The following is a 19797-nucleotide window of genomic DNA, read 5'->3' as shown; positions in this document are numbered from 1 at the left end:
TTAAGAAAGACAAGATATTATTTTTTTCTAATGTTATTTTAGTAATTTCTAACTAATTGGCTAATTGTGTATAGTACCTTAAATATCTCTTACATTACATTATCTGAGTAAGCCTTCTTGTACACGCTAAGAAATTTCACCGTGTCTGCCAAAGACAAGGTAAGACAAGAATTTTGTCGAACCTAGCTACGAAAATTGTCACACAGTGCGCGTCATCCGCATGTCGTATCTAACGCAGACAAGAATTGAAGGGGTGAGTAGACAAAGGTGTTATCTGACAAAACTGAGGAATCGACTTTTTTGCATGAACATAACCTATGTTAAGTGATGATAAATACGACTAATGAGCTCAAAACACGCAATTTTGTTACGTGTCAAACCTCAACAAAGGTGTTAAAATCTGACAAGCATTCATACATTTCAGGATTCAAATGTGGTATGAGCAGATTAACATTTTCAAACACACATAACTCATTTTGTTAGTTAAGACCTTTGTCCACTCACCCCTTCAATTATTTCTTGGTCAGTGCTGGAGCAATGTACACGGTTCATGTATTATGTAGAAACGACACTAATTCTTGCGAAGGCCCGGCGACTTTTCTTAGCGTGTACAAGCAGCCTAAGTTATTGTTAACCATTTTTATTTTCTATTTAAATATCTGGAAAACAATTCAGTATGAAAAACTAGGTTTTTATAAATCAACATTACCTGTAACTGGAAACTAAACAAATTTTAAAACGTGCATCTATGGTAGTGCTCGAGAAAAGTTATAACAAGGATAAAATTATAGCTAATGACATAAAATATAAAGAATTAACGGAGTCCGAATAGTAAATTACTGCCTACGTGACTAGTTACGTGCCTTTTCAACTGTCAGAGTTAAAGTGGCTAAATAATTAGTTCGACAGTTCGACATGCTTTAATGAACACATTTACTATTAAAAAAATATTATAGATGACCAAAACAAAAACCTAGAGCATTTACTTATAACAAAACAATGAGCCATGATATGGTGTATCACCCTTTCACGAACCAAACGCGCTTTGGAAACTGACATTTTACTAGTATTGTACCATTCACAAGACGGTTCATAGAAATGTTCGTGAAAATACTCTAGTGTTAGTCCAGTGTCTATGATAAGCTGTTAGTTAAGGACGAAAAAAATATTTTTTAGCAGACCTACTTTTTTGATCTTGTTTTATTGTAACGTAATAGAATCGTACTGCTACCAACTGCTGCTGTTCTCCTCAACTTGGATACGCCAAGGATATTAATTATCCCTTGGATCATTGCGACGCTGGGAATTCAATTTGCTTCTTAAGATACTGCTTTACCTCCTTCTATAATACGTCTGAAACAAAATAATTAATTTCATTTTAAAAACGTTCAAATTAATTTATGATCAAAATAAGACAAAATAAGATCAACTTTGAAGGAGGCGTCGACCAAATTAAAGAAACTTCCATGAATTAAAAGACAATAACTATTACAATAACAGATATTGTTTCACGGAAGGCTGAAATCAAATTCCAATTGTTAATTGAACCTTTCTCTAGATGGTTGTCGCGTTGCCGAACGAACGCATGTAGAGCAAACGCCTTTACGAAACGATTACAGTATTGCATACTAAAACTTCGCACATTATTTTTTTACTGCCAATAATTTAGATTAAATATAGATTATTATGACCGCGGTTAGCCCTGATGTGAATATAAAAGTCGTGGGCTTGTACCAAATGGTATCAGTTCACCTTTGGGTTTGATAACAATAACACAACCAAACAAAATGATTTCTAAGGTAACATTTAAATATACCTAACGGTTATTGTTAATTTAAGACCATTCTACCTAAAGTATCCCAAAATATCAAGTAAAAATGTTGTAAATATCTTTGACAATAATATTTAAAAAGGATAATTATTCAGTATCACAAAGATATTATTATGTTTCTTTTTATTCAAAACAGGTTCTATGCTTTGCTGCTCTGGCAGCTGTAGCCTCTGCCCAGTTTGAACATGGCTATGGCCATGAACACCATGGTCTTGAACACCACGGCCATGAACATCACGGCCACGAACATGGCCATGGCTTCTCGTCGCAGCACATCTCCCGACACGACGGCAAACCCGAGAAAGTCAGTGTTCACTTACATGGAGATGAACATGGTCACGGACACGGTCACGGTCATGAACATCATTATGATTATTATGTAAGTGCCAGGTTTCTATAAAATCTTAGGAGCAATATCTTGAAATTCTCATTACTTAAATTAACTTAAATACCCTTCATCAGGCTTACCCTAAATATGAGTTCGAGTACAAAGTGGAGGACAAGCACACCGGCGACCACAAGACCCAGCACGAGCACCGCGATGGTGACGACGTGAAGGGCTTCTACTCCCTGCACGAGCCCGACGGCTCTGAAAGGCACGTCGACTACCACAGCGACAAGCACACCGGGTAGGCATCCAATGTCATAACGACTGTAACATGAAAATATTATCAGCCATTAAGACCATACAATTTTAATAAAATAACACCAAATAAAATACACTGTGATGATATTTTAGTCCTTACTAACAATTATTCTTAATTTTGTCTTTTTCACCAGTTAATAATAATATATTTTCTTTCTTTTAGTTTCCACGCCACTGTGAAGCACAGCACCCATCATCTGGTCCCCGAACATCATCATCACCACTAAAAAGGATAAAAATAGTTACATTTCTTTGTTACCCTGTTTGTATACGTAATAAATGTTATATTATTTGTAATTACTTTGAATTTTCATTTATAAACTCCTTACACATCAAACGTAATTTTGTCAATTAATAAAATACCTAACTCTTATTCACTAATAAATCACAACAACTTTCAAGGGAAAAACTCAACATGCAAATCACAAATCAGCCCCTGCTGACATATTCTAAATCTTCTTAAAATAATAAGAAGGTGTACTTACCTATCTACCTAACATTTAGTAAATACATAGTTGATCAATGTAATTCATTCTATCTTTCTTATTATATCCGATATATCCTTATAAGGTAGCTAGGATTACTACTCGTATTCGAGAGCTTTATATTTTTGTCGGATATTTAATGTCAATTTGGATTTTCATAGTAATTTTTAGTTCGTTTTAGTTTCCTCGAGTCACACATTTAATTAATTTATTTTCTTATTTATTTTCTTGAACTGTTATGACAGCAAGAATTATTTTGAATAAATAAAACGAACTTATTGAAAACCTTCTTTCTGAAAACCCAACTCTTCAAAAACCATTTCAACTTCTGCAAAAATTTATTCAAATTCAAATTCTTTGTTGCATATTTATTCAATAGGTCTTTTCTTTTTATTCATTGAATTTAAAACTGAATAACCCGTTAATGGTTTATTGGGTATTACAATGATAGTGATGAGAGAGAACAATTTAAACTAAACTTAGGTTAGCTAGTAAACTTATAAATATTAGATATTGAAATTATATCGTCACGAAAAACCCTTCCATCCTTAGCCACACGTCATACGTACTTCATCAACAGTGTTGATTCAACACCCCTTAACGTGAGACGTAATTTTTTTCTGTTAACCCATTATAGACTAGCGGTCCCATATGGTACCACTTTTTTGTGTGTTTTAATTTGGCTCTATACATTAACACGTGAAAAGATGCAGTGCTCTAATTGATGCAAGTCGTAGCCAATAGATATGGTCTATGCTTCTAGGAATAAAAATTGACAGTTATTCTTTTCAGTTGTGTGTAATTGATGATTGAAGTGAGTGCATCAATATTTTCTCTTAAAAATTGACGCGCCATTCAAGTAAATGATCNAGCTCATGAACTGGAGCCAGGATCTCGTGAACTGGGGCAGGCTGCGCAGGCACGAAGTAGTGGTTAGGAGCTTCGTGCTTCTGTTGAGTCACGTGGACTGTGTGGACTGGGACAGCCTAGAAGTTATTGAAATATTAGATTTTTGAACAATGGATGTGACCTCCTTCAAGTAAGTACTTGGGATCAAAGATAGCCGTGTAAGAAATATAATCCTTCTCTCAGGTTCATTTTAAGACTAGGTATAGCTACACTGAAATTCATCTTAAACAGTATTCTGTCTTATTGTGCTAAGTTGTTCGAAACATTCGTTTATGATGCTATTCCATTTTGAGCCTTTCTTGTAACCACATCAACATGGTTTTGTCAAAAATAGGTATAGAACTAGATTGACAACCTATTTGTCTATTGCAGTCAATGTGATAACGAAAAATTGAATAGGTACGACTCAGAGCAACACTGTAGTACCTACCTAAGTAGACACTTACTCGTAGTTCATTACTTTCATCATCATCTCAGCCACAGGACGTCCACTGCTGAACATAGGCCTCCCAAAATGCTTTCCACGTTGATCGATTGGTTTAGTAGTAGGAGCTAAATTAACTTTGTTGGTCTGTGTAAACTTACCTTGTATGAGATTGTATGGACGGGGTGATGCACCTCAATTTTCTTGGGTGCTTCGTGTTGGATGACCGTCTTGTATTGATGGTGGTAGTCGTGGTGGTGGTAGTCCTGGCAAGAGGCAGCCGCCGCGAGGGCGAGGAAGCACAGAACCTGTTGAAAATAATAATAGTTAATCTTTTAACGCCCGTCATAATGCTGATGATAATGTAATTAACGCAACTGAATTAATAAGGTAAAAAGGCCTTATTAATTCATTTTTTTATTCATAAGGCTTATTTTTTTTATTTAGGTTATTTTATTTAGACGCTATAGAGATAAAATCTAAAATTACTTTTTTTTTTTCAATAAATGATAGCGAACTATAATTTGAAACTATTAAAGAAAAAAATTAAATTAATAAATATTTCAAATTTCAAAGTGTAAACTTAGAAGTTGTATTAAATGCTAAGGAATTTCTTAAGAAAGTATCTTCCTTGTTTTTTTATTAATTTACCTTGGCAGCCATATTGTTGCTTTTCCCACAACTTCGGACACAAGTCTGGTGCCTCACTCACCGGGACCTCTTGCCTTTATACATTAAAAACAACTCTCCAAAACTGGTTTGATACAATTTGGGTTACTCGCCTTGAAAAGTAAAAAGAGCACTTTTTTCATTCACAAACTGAAAATCTGGTTCATGTGTAATTTGAGTGGTCCTAATTGGACACCTTGCGTAACACCCTCCGATATTCACTCAAGTGTAAAGTGGGGTTCAGATTAATCGAGCCTTTCTTTTATTTTAGTAAATAAAAGAGCCCAAAATAACAATAAAACAAAGAGAGGAAAACCCATTCTCTCCCGTCAAAAAACGTTTTGTAATTTAAAAGAAGCTGTCTAATTTTCATGTTTATTGCCTTTTAAAATAATGTAGTTTCATTCATAAAAAAACTCGAGTATGCAAAGTATATTCAAGCATAATCAAACATATGCAACATCAATTTCTAAAGTAGCGTTTTCTCAATTTTTGCATCAAAGATCGACTTTGTGTTTTCAAGTGCTAATTAATGATTCAATAGTGACGTGCTTTCAAACATTATTACATAACAGTAATAATCATAGTGACTCATGCTTAGTTAATAAGGTCAAATCAAAAACTAGAACTCAATGTAGGTACATAAGTGTGACTGAAATTATTAGTATTTCAGATAACATTATCTGGATAAAACATACATGTTTTATTATTAAGTATTAGTATAAGTACTAGCACTATAAGACCAAAATTAAGCAAACCTTGTAAACTGTGTGTGTGTGTACCTACTATGCCTTGTTGGAAACTAACAAAGAGGTTTACCAACATACTTTTTATTTTTTATTTATGAAAGAAAATAAATTTTGTTGCTCTTTTGTTTTGACAAATACAAAAATTCATAAATCAAGTATCTTTTTACCGACCAATACTAACATAATGTTCATGCATGCAAACTTTTTGTTCGTATAAAACCATTGCAGCCTTTTTGTCAATGTCATGAATCCTTATGGGAACCATGGCTGCAAGGTAGCGAGGTGATCTACTTTTAAAGCCTTCCCATTTTTGATTACCGGTCAGGTTTCACTTTCAAAACCCAGCCGAGCGTCTTTACGCCTCTGCTTAATATTCTGACTTGGCGTACTAAATGCGTGCGTGTCTCGACATGTTTAAAACTACTTAATTGAGTTAATTGTTGTAATTTAGATATTGCAATTATTATTTTTTATCCCGATAAACTGCTTGTGTTAGTCATCACCAATTATTATGAAGACAACTGAAGCAGACTTTGTTTGACTAGGGACAAATGTCCATCTAAGCATGTCGCTAGTTTCCCGAAATTGGTTTCACGAAACTTTTTTTTTTCAACCTCGACATTGCCAGCCGCGTCTCGCGCATTCTTGCTTGCCACTGCGAAACAGTATTGCTTACCATTGCTTATCAATCAAGTCATCAAGTTATACTGTTCATCGAGCGTATAATTTTTGGTAAGAGGGTGAATATTTAGATTTTACGACTACAAAGCGGAAGGTGCCTGGATGCGGGCGGCGCAGGACCGGTCTTAGTGAAAATCCTTTTGTCCAGCAGTGGCCGTCATTCTGCTGAAACGATGACAACTACAAAGACGCCAGATGATAATTAGATTAATGTTGTTTGTCCTGTCATGCCCGACTACGCCAGAAGGAGGGTTATGTTTTTTATCACAAATTTTTCAAAAACTATTTGTATTTGTAAACAATAAATTATTTTTATAAGAAAAGTAATGCCTACACTCTTTCTACTTTTCAGGCAACTAATTGCATATCTTAAAATACTAAAAATGTCGTGCAACTTTAGACAGACACTATTAAACAAAAGCGTAAATGTTCAAACATAATAAACAGCACAATATTTTACGTTGAATGTTGCCTACAACAGCTTATAGAGCATCACAATTAAATAATCCACGCAATATCAAAGTTATCCATCTGTAGACAGTTTAATGTCGCAACATTACGACTTCCATTCAGAAGATGAGTGGCCCTGACTCGGGCGCCGTTTTCTTGCTCGGCTGAACTTGACCTGAGAGTCGGAGTAATCGGATTGTTTGTAGTAAAGATTATGATCTCGTTTAAATAGAGATCGCAGGTCACGGTTATGGTGTTGGCCACTTGGGCTGTTTTAATATGCTGTGTAGATTACGTTTATGTTGGTACACCTACAAGGTGGACCGACGACATCGTAAAGGTAGCAGGGAAGCGCTGGACGCTGGGCGCTACCAATCGATCAACGTGGAAAGCATTAGGGAGGCCTATGTTTAGCAGTGGACGTCCTATGGCTGCAATGATGATGATGATGATGATGATGGTACTTCAATCGATTTAAAATGATTAAATAGAATATTTTTACCGGTCCTGCACCCCCTTTGCTATACCCTAACCTTTTTTTTTGAATCCAGTCCTAAAATATTTTCAGGTTACGACTTGATCTATTTTTGACGTTGGGTGAAAAAGATATATTTTTAAACCGGCATGCAGTGGTGACTGAGTTTGTTGCGGCGCTTCTTCTCAGCACTTGCCAAATGTTTGTCTCGAAGCGCTGGTAGGGCAAAAAAGAATGAGACATGTATAGGCTCCTTAAGAGCATTTGACGATTTGCAAGTACCTACTAATTTAATTAGTCTAAACAAATAAAGGTAATTTTGATTTTGATTTTGATGACTCGACCCTTGATAATTTGATCAGAGTTATTGCAATAAAAAAATTAAAATGAAGCAAAATTATTCGTATATTCGGTCATAAATTCTTCTAATTTTAACTACAGCGTATTATTTAATTCTCGTAATCATTACTAAAGTGCACCCGTAAGCGAGCTATAAATGGGAGTCAAATTACAACGTTTTGTTTAACACGCAACGTATGCACGTAATAGGGCTTAAAGGCTGTTGAGTTCTCTACAACAATGTATAAGACTTAAAAATTGTCTGTCTCTAGTTCCACCTACACCCTTTATTTTGCTCTCAAGTAAAAAAAAATGAGATATAATAATAAAATAAGTATGTATTTATACAGTATGTTTGGGATAGGACTAGCGATAATTTAAGGCGATGTTATTTTGTCAATTTTATCGACAAATACCCCAAAAACGTGCCAGTCAAAACTGTTTTTTTTGACAAAAACTAAAATTAATGTTTAATGTTTTAATGTTTTTTTTTTAAGTTTTTTGGTCATTATTTTTCATTTTTGTGTTTTTTTAATGACACATTATTTTTGGCTTATAAATGCAATTTTTTATTTATCTGTAAGACGGGGCACTTAAAAAAAAATAATACAAACAATTTTTATATAGTCACAAAAAAAAATTAAGCCCCCCCCCCATTCCAAGAGGAAGGGGGTGGGCCCACATGGGGGCATTTTTGTCGATAAAATTGACATCACAATATCGCCTTAAATTATCGCTAGCCTTATCTCAAATACTGTATATTCATGAGGAAATCCCAATAACAATACTGTTTCGAATTAGTACAACACTTAAAACAACTTGATTGTTGTACTCGCATACCATATCTATCGGTAGGTACAATGGAATACGCTCGCTTCGCTGTAATATTCAATCAAACTGGATATTTATGGCCGCCAATTATCGTTTTATGTCTCGTCAAAATTTAACCAGTTATAAATGAAAGCCTTAACCCGAATTATGCCTATACGCATCAGTTAGGTCTTAATGAGACAGGAACTATAAATTAAACGATTGCATGTAAGTTATTAAGGGCAAAAAATAAAACAATTAAATTTTTATAATGAACATTTGATTTCATTGATTTGTCTAGTTTCATTTGTGTCAATAGTTACACAGATAAAGGACAATGACCAAAAATGTATGGAGTGTGGTCCAAATGTCCACCACTAACGAGACCTATGTTGTAAAATAGTCTACTAAATACTGATTAATTATAACCAAACCGCAATCAAAAATATGCTGTCAGTAAAAAGTTATGACTGAATGAAAAGTCATGTTTTTCACCTTTTCATCTGAAAAATGTTCTCGATATCAGTCTATCCATCGCACATTTTGGACTAATCTATGCATGTTATGTCATGTCGCTTAGTGTGCCGTGTTAGGTTCTCGCTAAAAGAAAAAAAAATAAGCTCAGAAGAAAGACAACAATATTGGAATACTTTGAATATGCGAAAGGGGTAAAAATAGTCTTTTTTCCAACTGGTAGGTACTGGGTTATATGTAGACGAATTATTATATTATACTAGCTATGACTTTGCGCGCGTGAAAATAGTTTGATAATATTTCCCATTTTTACAACATTTGTCTTCACTGCTCCGCCCCTATTGGTTGTAGGGTGATGTTAAATAACCTAAAACCATCCTTGATAAATGGGCTATCCATGACAAAAATATTTTTTCAAATAGGACCAGTGTACCTACCATGAGTTTACGTTAGGTGTGCTCGCTAGCGATTACGTCAAAAATCTTTATAAAGATTTTGTTTCTTGAAAGTAGCCGCTAGGGGCGCTGCACAATATGTCATACTAATTAATGTCATTTTTTTACGTAGTCGCTAGCGAGTACACCTAACGTAAACTCATGGTAGGTACACTGTAGTTCCTGAGATTAGCGCGTAAACTACTACAATTTTTCAAACTGTCATAACTTTTTACTGACAGCTTATTTTTTTTTCGTCCCATACCGAAAGTTATTATCTATTTAATGGACTATAAGCCAATATAGGTCTCATTAGTGGTGGACATTTGGACCACTTTTGGTCATTGTCCTTTGCGTAATTCTGACAGTAGCTAATAATGAAACTTTAGCAATGTTGTATTTATTGTTCGTACTAGAACCTACTTTGCGAAATTATCAATCGCTGCATACTAAAAGAGTGTTAACATAATGAGTTCACCGCTAACTATTATAGTGAAACTAACGTTGCCTTGACTACCCTTGTGCGAAGTATAAAAGCCGGGGGTTACAACCTGTTGGCATCAGTTTACAGTTCCACTTTGAACTATTAACAACTAATCAATATGATCTCCAAGGTAATATTTAATTTATTAAAGTATCTTTTTTGATACTTGGTGAATCGTTAAAACAGTGTTTGTGTTGGTTTAGTATGATGGATATCGACGTTATTGTGTTTATTGTGATCTATCGGAAAGTGATAATCGATACTTCAAATTCTGGATTGATTAATTGAGCCCTTGTTTGTGAATCATGACATCTCAAGCAGCTTAAAAAAAGGAGCTGTAAAAATATTTTTTAGGCGTGAAGTAGCTGACTAATATCAAATTTAACAAGGAGATGAAAGCATAACTCAGTGTTTTTGATTTTTCAAATTTTTTGAGTCAGGCTCTTCGAGCTGCATACTGTGTCAACAACATCTTCGATAAAGACATTTTTAACTTAGTTGATTACTATCCTGAAGTTTACACTATACCTACATACATTTTGGTCTTACTAATATTGGGTTAATAATCTTCCAGGTTGCTTGCATCCTCGCACTTGCGTCGGTGGTGGCTGGCCACGGCCATGCCTTCTCCTCGCAGCACATCTCCAAACACGACGGCCCCGCCGAGAAGGTGGCGGTGGGACACGGCCACGGCCACGAAGTGCACTATGACTACTATGTAAGTAGTGTTCTCCTCTAGATGGCTCGTCCCCTAGCGTCGGTGGTGGCTGGCCACGGCCACGCCTTCTCTTCGCAGCACATCTCCAACCACCACGGCCCCTCCGAGAAGGTGGCGGTGGGACACGGCCACGGCCACGAAGTGCACTATGACTACTATGTAAGACATGGATAATCTTGATATGTTGATACTAAGCCCTTGTTGATATTAGGTTCAAGTAAGTCAACGTTCACCAGAAAATATGCAGGAATCTTAAGTATACTTCGGGTTACGAACTGATTTTCAAGATGTTACAAAGGTATCTACTGTTCTCCGGCCCAAAATTACCTCCTATCAGGGAGGGAGAAGATCTTATATGACATGAGTAATATGACAAACGATCGTGACTTCAACAAATGGTTTCGAAGCTGCCCAAAACAGTTGAATTATCATTATCAATCAATGTAATATATCTACTCGTATTATGTACATGTAAGAAGTTGCATAATAATTTATTAATTACAACTCCACAGACTCATCCCAAATACGAGTTCGAATACAAAGTAGAGGACCCTCACACCGGCGACCACAAGAGCCAACAGGAGCACCGCGACGGAGACGTCGTCAAGGGCTACTACGCCCTGCACGAGCCCGATGGTTCTGTCAGGCACGTCGCCTACCACGCTGACAAGCACACCGGGTACGTAGCCAATAAACACAAGGTTTGATGCCTTTATAGTCCATTTGTGAGACTTTCTAGCGTGCACCGCGATGGTGACGTTGTCAAGGATTACTACACCTTGCACGAGCCTGATGGCTCTGTCAGGCACGTCGCCAATACGCTGACAAGCACTCTGGGTACGTAGTCAATAAATATCAGAAGGTTTGATGCCTTTGTAGTCCATTTGTGAGACTTTTTAGTGTGCACCGCGACGGTGACATCGTCAAGGGCTACTAGGCCCTGCACGAGCCTTATGGTTCTGTCAGGCACGTCGCCTACCACGCTGACAAGCACTCTGGGTACGTAGCCAATGAATACAAGAAGGTGTGATGCCTTTTTAGTCCATTTGTGAGACTTTCTACCGAGCACCGCGATGGTGACGTTGTCAAAGATTACTACACCTTGCACGAGCCTGATGGCTCTGTCAGGCACGTCGCCTACCACGCTGACAGGCACTCTGGGTACGTACCCAATAAACACAAGGTTTGATGCCTTTATAGTCCATTTGTGAGACTTTCTAGCGTGCACTGCGATGGTGACGTCGTCAAGGGCTACTAAGCCCTGCACTAGCCCGATGGCTCTGTCAGGCACGTTGCCTACCACGCTGACAAGCACTCTGGGCAGGTAGAAAATAAATACAAGAAGGTTTGATGCCTTTTTAGTCCATTTGTGAGACTTTCTACCGAGCACCGCGATGGTGACGTTGTCAAAGATTACTACACCTTGCACGAGCCTGATGGCTCTGTCAGGCACGTCGCCTACCACGCTGACAGGTACTCTGGGTACGTACCCAATAAACACAAAGTTTGATGAATTATAGTCCATTTGTGAGACTTTCTAGCGTGCACTGCGATGGTGACGTCGTCAAGGGCTACTACGCCCTGCACTAGCCCGATGGCTCTGTCAGGCACGTTGCCTACCACGCTGACAAGCACTCTGGGCAGGTAGAAAATAAATAAAAAAAGGTCCTACCTTAATAAAAGAAGGTGATACCTTTACATCGCTTACCAAGCCGAAAAACTGTAAAAAGTTTCAAGATTTATAGCATTCGTAGTAGTTGTTCTCCTATTGACTTAATCGAATATGTAGATAATCTACACGGATAGTTAATCGTTAACGAGTAATTAAATTATGTAACCTCTGTAGTTAAAAATTTAACAAGGCGTAACATGCTATGAAATAATCACTTATAGCCTTCATTCAGCGTTCGTTAGAACTCAGATTGAATTCGAATTGAACTAATCTTCCAATATACTCGTAATTACGCACGTATTCACAAACGACGCTTGCTTATGTGAAGCAGCATCAAATCGAACGCACAGCATTGAATAGAGCTCTGTGATTCGTTCATATGTCGCCCTCTGCGTCCACGCGCACTGTGATTCCTCATAGTAATGTTTGTGAATACGGGCGTTAATATTTTTACTGCGAATAGTGTATTTGTCGCAGTCGGATTGTATAATCCGCCGTTTTACATTACCACTAGGCATTTTACATTACAGCTCTGTTTTGTAATACGGCGGTTCAACGTTTAGGCGGATTGTTATTGCGATACGTTCTTCAATACGGCGGCCCACGTTTAGTAGGGTGACCATACTTACAAAATAAAACAATGTTTAATGTAAATAAATTTTAATACGAAAGATTTCTTCTCACGATATTCCTTAGTGATTAAGTAAGAATTATTATCTTCGTTACTGTAAGTAATACTAAATAATATATTTGGCTTCAGTATTTTTTTTGTATGTTTATAAATCACAAGGACAGCTATCTCAAAACAAATAAACTTTTTTTGAAAGTTAATAATATAATGAAAGATTTGGATTTAGTCATTTTTAAACATAATGAGTATTGAGTAATCACAAGGTACAAACTTCTTAAAATAAAAGATATCTCAAAATCTTCACCGGCCACTGTCATAATATCATACTTTTTGCACCAATAATATTGCGTAGGATTCCGCCGAACACCAGAATCCATAGCCACTTTAGCGGTTTTGATGTGGGCTATAACCTCCAAAACTCGGTCCCTTGTCCACGGTTTTTTGACTGTTCCACATTGTGAAGAATAGAAATTCTTCAATTGCAAGTTAAAATTGTTCTTAAACTCACTGTCGACACACATATTTATAACGTTTTCTTTATTCGATTCAGAAATAATTCCGTAATTTAGCAACACATTTACTGCATCCGACGCCATTGTTGTTGTTATGTCAGGCAGCGCCACGGAATTGAAAATGGGAACTAAAAACTGTCAAAGCGGCGGGTAATGACACGCTGTTTTACATTACGGCTAGCCGTATTGAAAACGTTTGGCGCCGAATACATTCCGGCGGATTTTCATTCAGTCGTATTCAATCCGCCTAAACGATGAACCGCCGTATCACAAAACAGAGCTGTAATGTAAAATGCCTAGTGGTAATGTAAAATGGCGGATTATACAATCCGACTGCGACATATTAAATGAACACTAATTTACAAATTGCCTACCTGACAGACCCTAACTTGTAATCCATAAGTTAATTTCGGAGGATATTATAGAAACTAATAAAATGTCTTTAATTTTTCCAGATTCCACGCCGATGTGAAACACAGCACCCACCATGTCGTGCCCAAGCACCACCACTGAAGACCTGAGACCTTAGTCATACTGTGATCGTTTGTTGGACTGTGATGTTGTTACTTTTCTACCAAATACACTTTTTCACCTATTTGTAAAAGTGAATCTTTTATTTTGTTGATATCTGATTTCCCGATTCATAAAAATATCCCCGTTACTACAATTTATTACAATAAAGACATTTCCATTCCATATTATTTATTAAAAAATACTAATGTTCCACACACGTTCAAGCTTTTTGTGGAAAGTTTAAAATAAGTCACTAAATATTTTTAATTCTTACAGAATAGCATTTTTTAGAATTTTTTGGAAAAGAAAAGATGAGAAATGACACATAGCATAAGTAAAAAGCAAAGCGTAAAAAAATCCCAGATGACTCGCTTACTGAAGTTCATTGTCCTTACTCGTCTCTCTACATCTTATTAATTTCCTCTTTCAAAATTCACCTTTTAGAAAAAAACATAAGTACACTGGTCATCACAAACCACCCACCTACGTTTTACAGGAAAACTCGTTTCTACTGACATAATCATGGTGCGCCAACAATATTGGTGTTATTTGAAAGCCCAATAAATATCCATAAATAAAAACACATTTAATTTCTTAATAAACGATTAACATATGCAATAAATGTGACTTGAAAAAAGACCTAACTTTGAGCTCACCTCTGGGATCAATTAGACCAATTTTTATGGTAATGAAACCAAAAAATGATCTCACGTGTCCTCTTAGCAGATGGATAGCGATTAATCCCAACTTAACACTATTAAAACCATAAAAGTTGGCTCAAGCGTAACTACCTATTTTTTGAAGAAGTGACTCTGGATCCTTCTAAAGACCATTTTTTGAGGTAACATATGTGGGAAGTGGGAATGCATACGTTTGAAAGTGCTTGTCGCGGGAGGGTCGATTTTTGTGATGACCAGTGTATATGCCACCCACAACCCTGTATTATCCTTGGACACTACCATAGACTACACTGCGCCATCTAATCCCAAACTAAGCAAAGCTTGAACTACGCGTATGGCCTACCCATACACTGAAATAAATTTAGAGTTACGTACGAGACTACTAGAACGATTAGTAATTTACAAAAATGTCCCACGAACTAGAAACTAGTAGTAGTATTAAACATTCTTGTAATCATCACAATTTTTTAATTTAGAAAAACGAGAACTTGTATTGTTACACAGGTTTAGGCCAGAATTATCGTAATCACTACGAGGTATTTTTTCCGTGTACCAGACAGCTACAAGAGAAGCACATTTCGCACTCAGAGCGATACCACATAATAATAAAAATACAAACAAATTGTATGTTTATGAACAGAAATGTGATATGCTGCGGGGATTTAATCCACGAATATTGGCATAGTAAGTCCGGCTCCAACCCGCTACCATTAGCCAGGCAGAGGGTTGTCATATACATATGTTTTTTTGACGTAAAGTAAGTACTTAACGTCAATAAAATAATATAAATTATATAATGAAAGTGTGTATAAATTATGTGTCCAGCAGTGGACGTCTTTCGGCTGAAACGACGATGTAATGAAAAATTAAACGTGTTTTCATTAAATTGGACCTATATCTTTAAATGTAATTTTCGAACTATGAATTATTTTTTTTACAATAAATTGACAAACAAGATAAATAAAAAATGGCCATCCTTTACAACGTTATCAGGTCGGTTAGATGCAAAATCAAATGAAATAATTGATTCAGTACTTAGGCCCTTTCCAGTGTGTTTGTATAATTAGGTCAACATGTACCAACTTAATGAGCTTTGCTGAGGATCTTGTAGAGTCCATTGACGCTAGCAAACAAATAGATGTGGTGTACACGGACTTCAGCAAGGCTTTTGATCGGGTGCCACACAAAATTTTGATCGAAAAGCTTTCTTCTTATGGCTTTTTTGGATCTATGTTGGGCTGGTTGGACTCGTACCTTAAGGAACGACAATTTTACGTAGTTGTCAATGGTTTCACGTCTAGCACTCATTATATTACGTCCGGTGTCCTACAGGGATCGCACTTGGGCCCTGTTTTGTTCAACATGTTTGTCAATGATCTGCCGTCCTGCATTCGCTACTCTATCCCATACTTATTCGCTGATGACCTCAAACTTTCAAAAGTTGTTGACTCATTGGATGACGCGGTTATGCTCCAAGAGGACCTCGATTCCCTTAAGAAATGGTGTGACATTAATGGAATGGATCTCAATGTAAAAAAATGTTCGCTTATGAAATTTACACGAAAAAATAATATCATTCCAACCAAATACTCTATTAATGGGATTGATTTGCAAGAGTTAAAGGTGGTAAGAGACCTAGGTGTTCTAATGGACAGTAAGTTCACTTTTGTTCCTCATATAAATAATATTATTAAAAAGTCATCAAAGGCACTAGGGTTTTTAATAAGAAACAGCAAAGAGTTTGGAATCTCAACCAAAATTCTCCTCTATAACTCACTCGTTCGATCCACCTTGGAGTATGCAAGTACTGTCTGGAGACCACATTACACTAATCACTCATTACGGATAGAAAGAGTTCAAAAAAAGTTTACCAGACATCTTGCTTTCGTCAGGGGTATTGCGGTGTGGTGCGGATGCGTGAAGCGGGTTTCCACACGTACAACTCATACTATTTATTTTCGATACCAACATAACGCAAATAGCGTATAGCCTAAGGCCCTTTTCACATGTCCCGGTTGCCGGCTAACCGGCGCCGGGTAGGTACCCGGTGGTGAAGTGTATGGGCATGGTACGTAGCTTTCACATGTACCAGCGTAATTAATCCGGCATGTCCATACACTTCACCACCGGGTACCCGGCGCCGGTTAGCCGGCAACCGGGACATGTGAAAAGGGCCTAACAATCTAGCATGGGAGAAGTAAGTTCAAACCTTAAACATACACAAACGAAACAGGTACTTACTAATTAGAGTTAGTTTTTTGATCAGCAGTTAAAATAAAGATAACTATGGCTGAAATAGACTTGGAAAAAATACTCAAAGTCGAAATAACTTTATTCGTATAACACATTTTGCTCATGTTTAAACGTTTTAAGACAATTCTATGAGTTAATTTCGGATCAATTGACCCTTAGAGGAAAAATACCTACTAGTACCACATGCTAATAAAACGACAATTATACACACGCATGCAATAGCGGTAACAAACAGTAGCATTGTGGTATTCATGGTTAAAATAAATGGAAAACACCAATAGGTCATTGTTATTGGCCCCATAGCCTAAATTTAGTGAACCATGAGCACGTCTTCAACGATACTCGGCAAAGCTTACAAAAAGTGAGAGCATCGCTGATCGATTTTAGGATTCCGTACAAGCCTATTAAAAACGCCTTTATGATTTTCAACCCCTCAGTAGATAAATTTGAAATTGGACGCAGAGATTTTAAAGTGATCCAAAAAATAGGGAGGAGAAAGAAATGAAAGAACAAGTCACGGGCACATCTAGTAACTTATATGAAAACGAAGCTTTGCGGTTTAAAATACTTAAATAACGGAAAAACCCACTTTCACCCACTGTTTTTAAAGAAGAGGAAAATAAATGATTTTACTAAATCTTCACAATAAAATTAGGGAAAACAAGTAATTTATCATGAAAAGCAAATAGTGTCATATGATGAAGTTGCACGGAACCCTCTATGCGAGAGTGTAGTGCTTAGATTGTTTTGACCAATGATACCCTAATTATTATGTCTCCACACTGATATTCTGGCTATCATGCTATAATTTCATGAATAATAAGTAAATTAGTAAGTATATCACTAAGACCTTCGTGTGCAACTACAACAACGACATCCAGTATGACTGTCCACTGATTGTATCCATCGCAAGCCTCGTTTAAAAACCTAAATGCAATATTTAAATATAGCACATTAGTTGTGCAAACTAGTAATTAGTTTCACTAAACAACATGCAACAAACGTTTTGAGAGGAAATTAAAAAACAATATAAAAACTAACTTTCAGAAAGATCAGCTAGATAAAGTGTTTTATCAAATATTGGCGCTTAACATGCAATAAACTAATATCAGATTTTTGTCACACCGCATTGTAATTGCACTCAAGCATGTAGAACAAAATTGTTTTACGAAATTGTTGCAAACACTGCATTCTAAGCTCGTGAATAATTTTAACTGCCTATCTACTTGCAAGTGAAATCAAATTTTACCTTGGCTGCCCTTGTTATCGATATAAAAGACGTGAATTTTTAGCCAATGTATCAGTTTCCTGCTGTTGTTAGAAACATTAGCACAACAATACAACAAAATGTTCTCTAAGGTAGTATTTTATTAATAAAGATTTGTTGAATAAAAGTTTTGATGACTTACGATGTTAACAAGTTCAAGACAAGTATCAACTACAACTCTAATTGTGACAATATCAATTTTGGAATTTTCTTGTTTTGAATCAACTTTGTCATCTAAAATTTTTCAACTATTTGTTCCTTCTACTAATGTAAAATGTTCACCATTTTTTCCAGGTCATTTGCATCGTTGCTTTCGCTTCCGTGGTGGCTGCGTACCACGGCCACGGGTTCTCTTCCCAGTACATCTCGAGACACGATGGCCATGCGCACCCTGTGGCCGTTCACGGACACGGACACGGACATGACCACGGACACGGCCACCACTACGACTACTATGTAAGTTATACTCATTGCAGATAAACCGAACCAACTGATTATTTTAGGAATTGTTATCATAGGATAGATGGTTGACATAGGTCTCCCACAAGGGACACTACTAAGTACAATCCTTTTTTTCCGTCAGTTACTATAAGTGACATATCTCTAAGCGATAGTTTCTTAGCTATGATTACTTAATCGATAAAGACAAAAGGATTAAAGTATGAGATATAATAATAATAACGAGACGAAAAAAATTAGAGATTGAATTTGTAATAATAGCATCAAAACCCAACACATCATGTTTTGGACTATAATAAACTGAAAGGTATAACGGCTCTGAATATAAAATTACTTCACAGGCTTACCCGAAATACGAGTTCGAATACAAAGTAGAAGACCCCCATACCGGCGACCACAAGACCCAGCACGAGTCCCGCGACGGAGACGTCGTGAAGGGCTTCTACTCCCTGCACGAGCCTGATGGCTCCGTCAGACACGTCCACTACCATGGCGACAAGCACACTGGGTAAGACTTTATTATGTTGGATATTTTTCCATTAGTATGAGGACTTTACAGTAGGTAGTTAATAGTCAACATCATCATCATCTCAGCCATATGACGTCCACTACTGAATATAGGCCTTCCCCAACGCTTTCCATGCTGCCCGGTGGGTAGTCCGCGTACCTACTCGTAAGTAGTTAATAGTAGGTCGACAGTAATTAGGTATTTAATCAAGGCATACATTTTCGCCAATGCTACCATGATTTAGTATTTCTGATACTAATGATAATGTTCAATGATTCTTCTAGTAATTCTACTTGTAATGTATTGGTGTTCTAAATAGTAAACACAGATCTTACAGTGCTGCAGTCCTATAAATATTGAACTTAGACGTATTTTTCGAATTTGTTTTAGCATTTTGAAATTGTTTCAAAAATCATTTCCTGGGTTATTTTCGCTAGTTGCAGCCTTTATTATCTCCATATTATCTGAAGACTTATTAAAATGTATCTTCTTCTTTTTCAGCTTCCACGCCGACGTCAAGCACAGCACCCACCACATCGTGCCCCACCACAAGCACCATTATTGAACACGATAATGTTACCTTTGGTTCCTACCTGTTACCTGTGATTGTTACCTGTTACTTTTGATATGTTTTATATTCTGTAAAAAAATGTGATACAATAAATACCTTTATGCTTTATATTTTCTTTTAATTTCACTTTATAAATGCTATAAACATTATTTA

General features: G+C 36.6%; 2 protein-coding genes across 2 annotated transcripts; both read left to right on the top strand.

Moving 5' to 3' along the window:
* Positions 1 to 1752: 1752 nt before the first annotated feature.
* Positions 1753 to 13979, top strand: LOC114358503 (histidine-rich glycoprotein-like). Its single transcript, XM_028312479.1, has 7 exons — positions 1753 to 1799; positions 1968 to 2210; positions 2294 to 2460; positions 2641 to 2694; positions 10377 to 10578; positions 11091 to 11257; positions 13849 to 13979. Exons 1-7 carry the CDS (start codon positions 1788 to 1790, stop codon positions 13904 to 13906), a joined length of 903 nt encoding a protein of 300 aa, XP_028168280.1. The 5' UTR covers positions 1753 to 1787; the 3' UTR covers positions 13907 to 13979.
* Positions 13980 to 18152: 4173 nt separating this feature from the next.
* On the top strand, positions 18153 to 19077 carry LOC114358516 (cuticle protein 19-like). Its single transcript, XM_028312494.1, has 3 exons — positions 18153 to 18198; positions 18401 to 18562; positions 18907 to 19077. The coding sequence occupies exons 1-3, from the start codon at positions 18187 to 18189 to the stop codon at positions 19075 to 19077; spliced, it is 345 nt and encodes a 114-aa protein (XP_028168295.1). The 5' UTR covers positions 18153 to 18186.
* Positions 19078 to 19797: the final 720 nt, after the last annotated feature.

Source organism: Ostrinia furnacalis, unplaced genomic scaffold (assembly GCF_004193835.3).
Source record: "Ostrinia furnacalis isolate ACB-3 unplaced genomic scaffold, ASM419383v2 OfSCF3968, whole genome shotgun sequence".
In the NCBI taxonomy this organism is placed as follows: Eukaryota; Metazoa; Arthropoda; class Insecta; order Lepidoptera; family Crambidae; genus Ostrinia; species Ostrinia furnacalis.
Note: the sequence above shows the minus strand (reverse complement) of the source record. Positions and strands in the feature narration are given on the sequence as shown.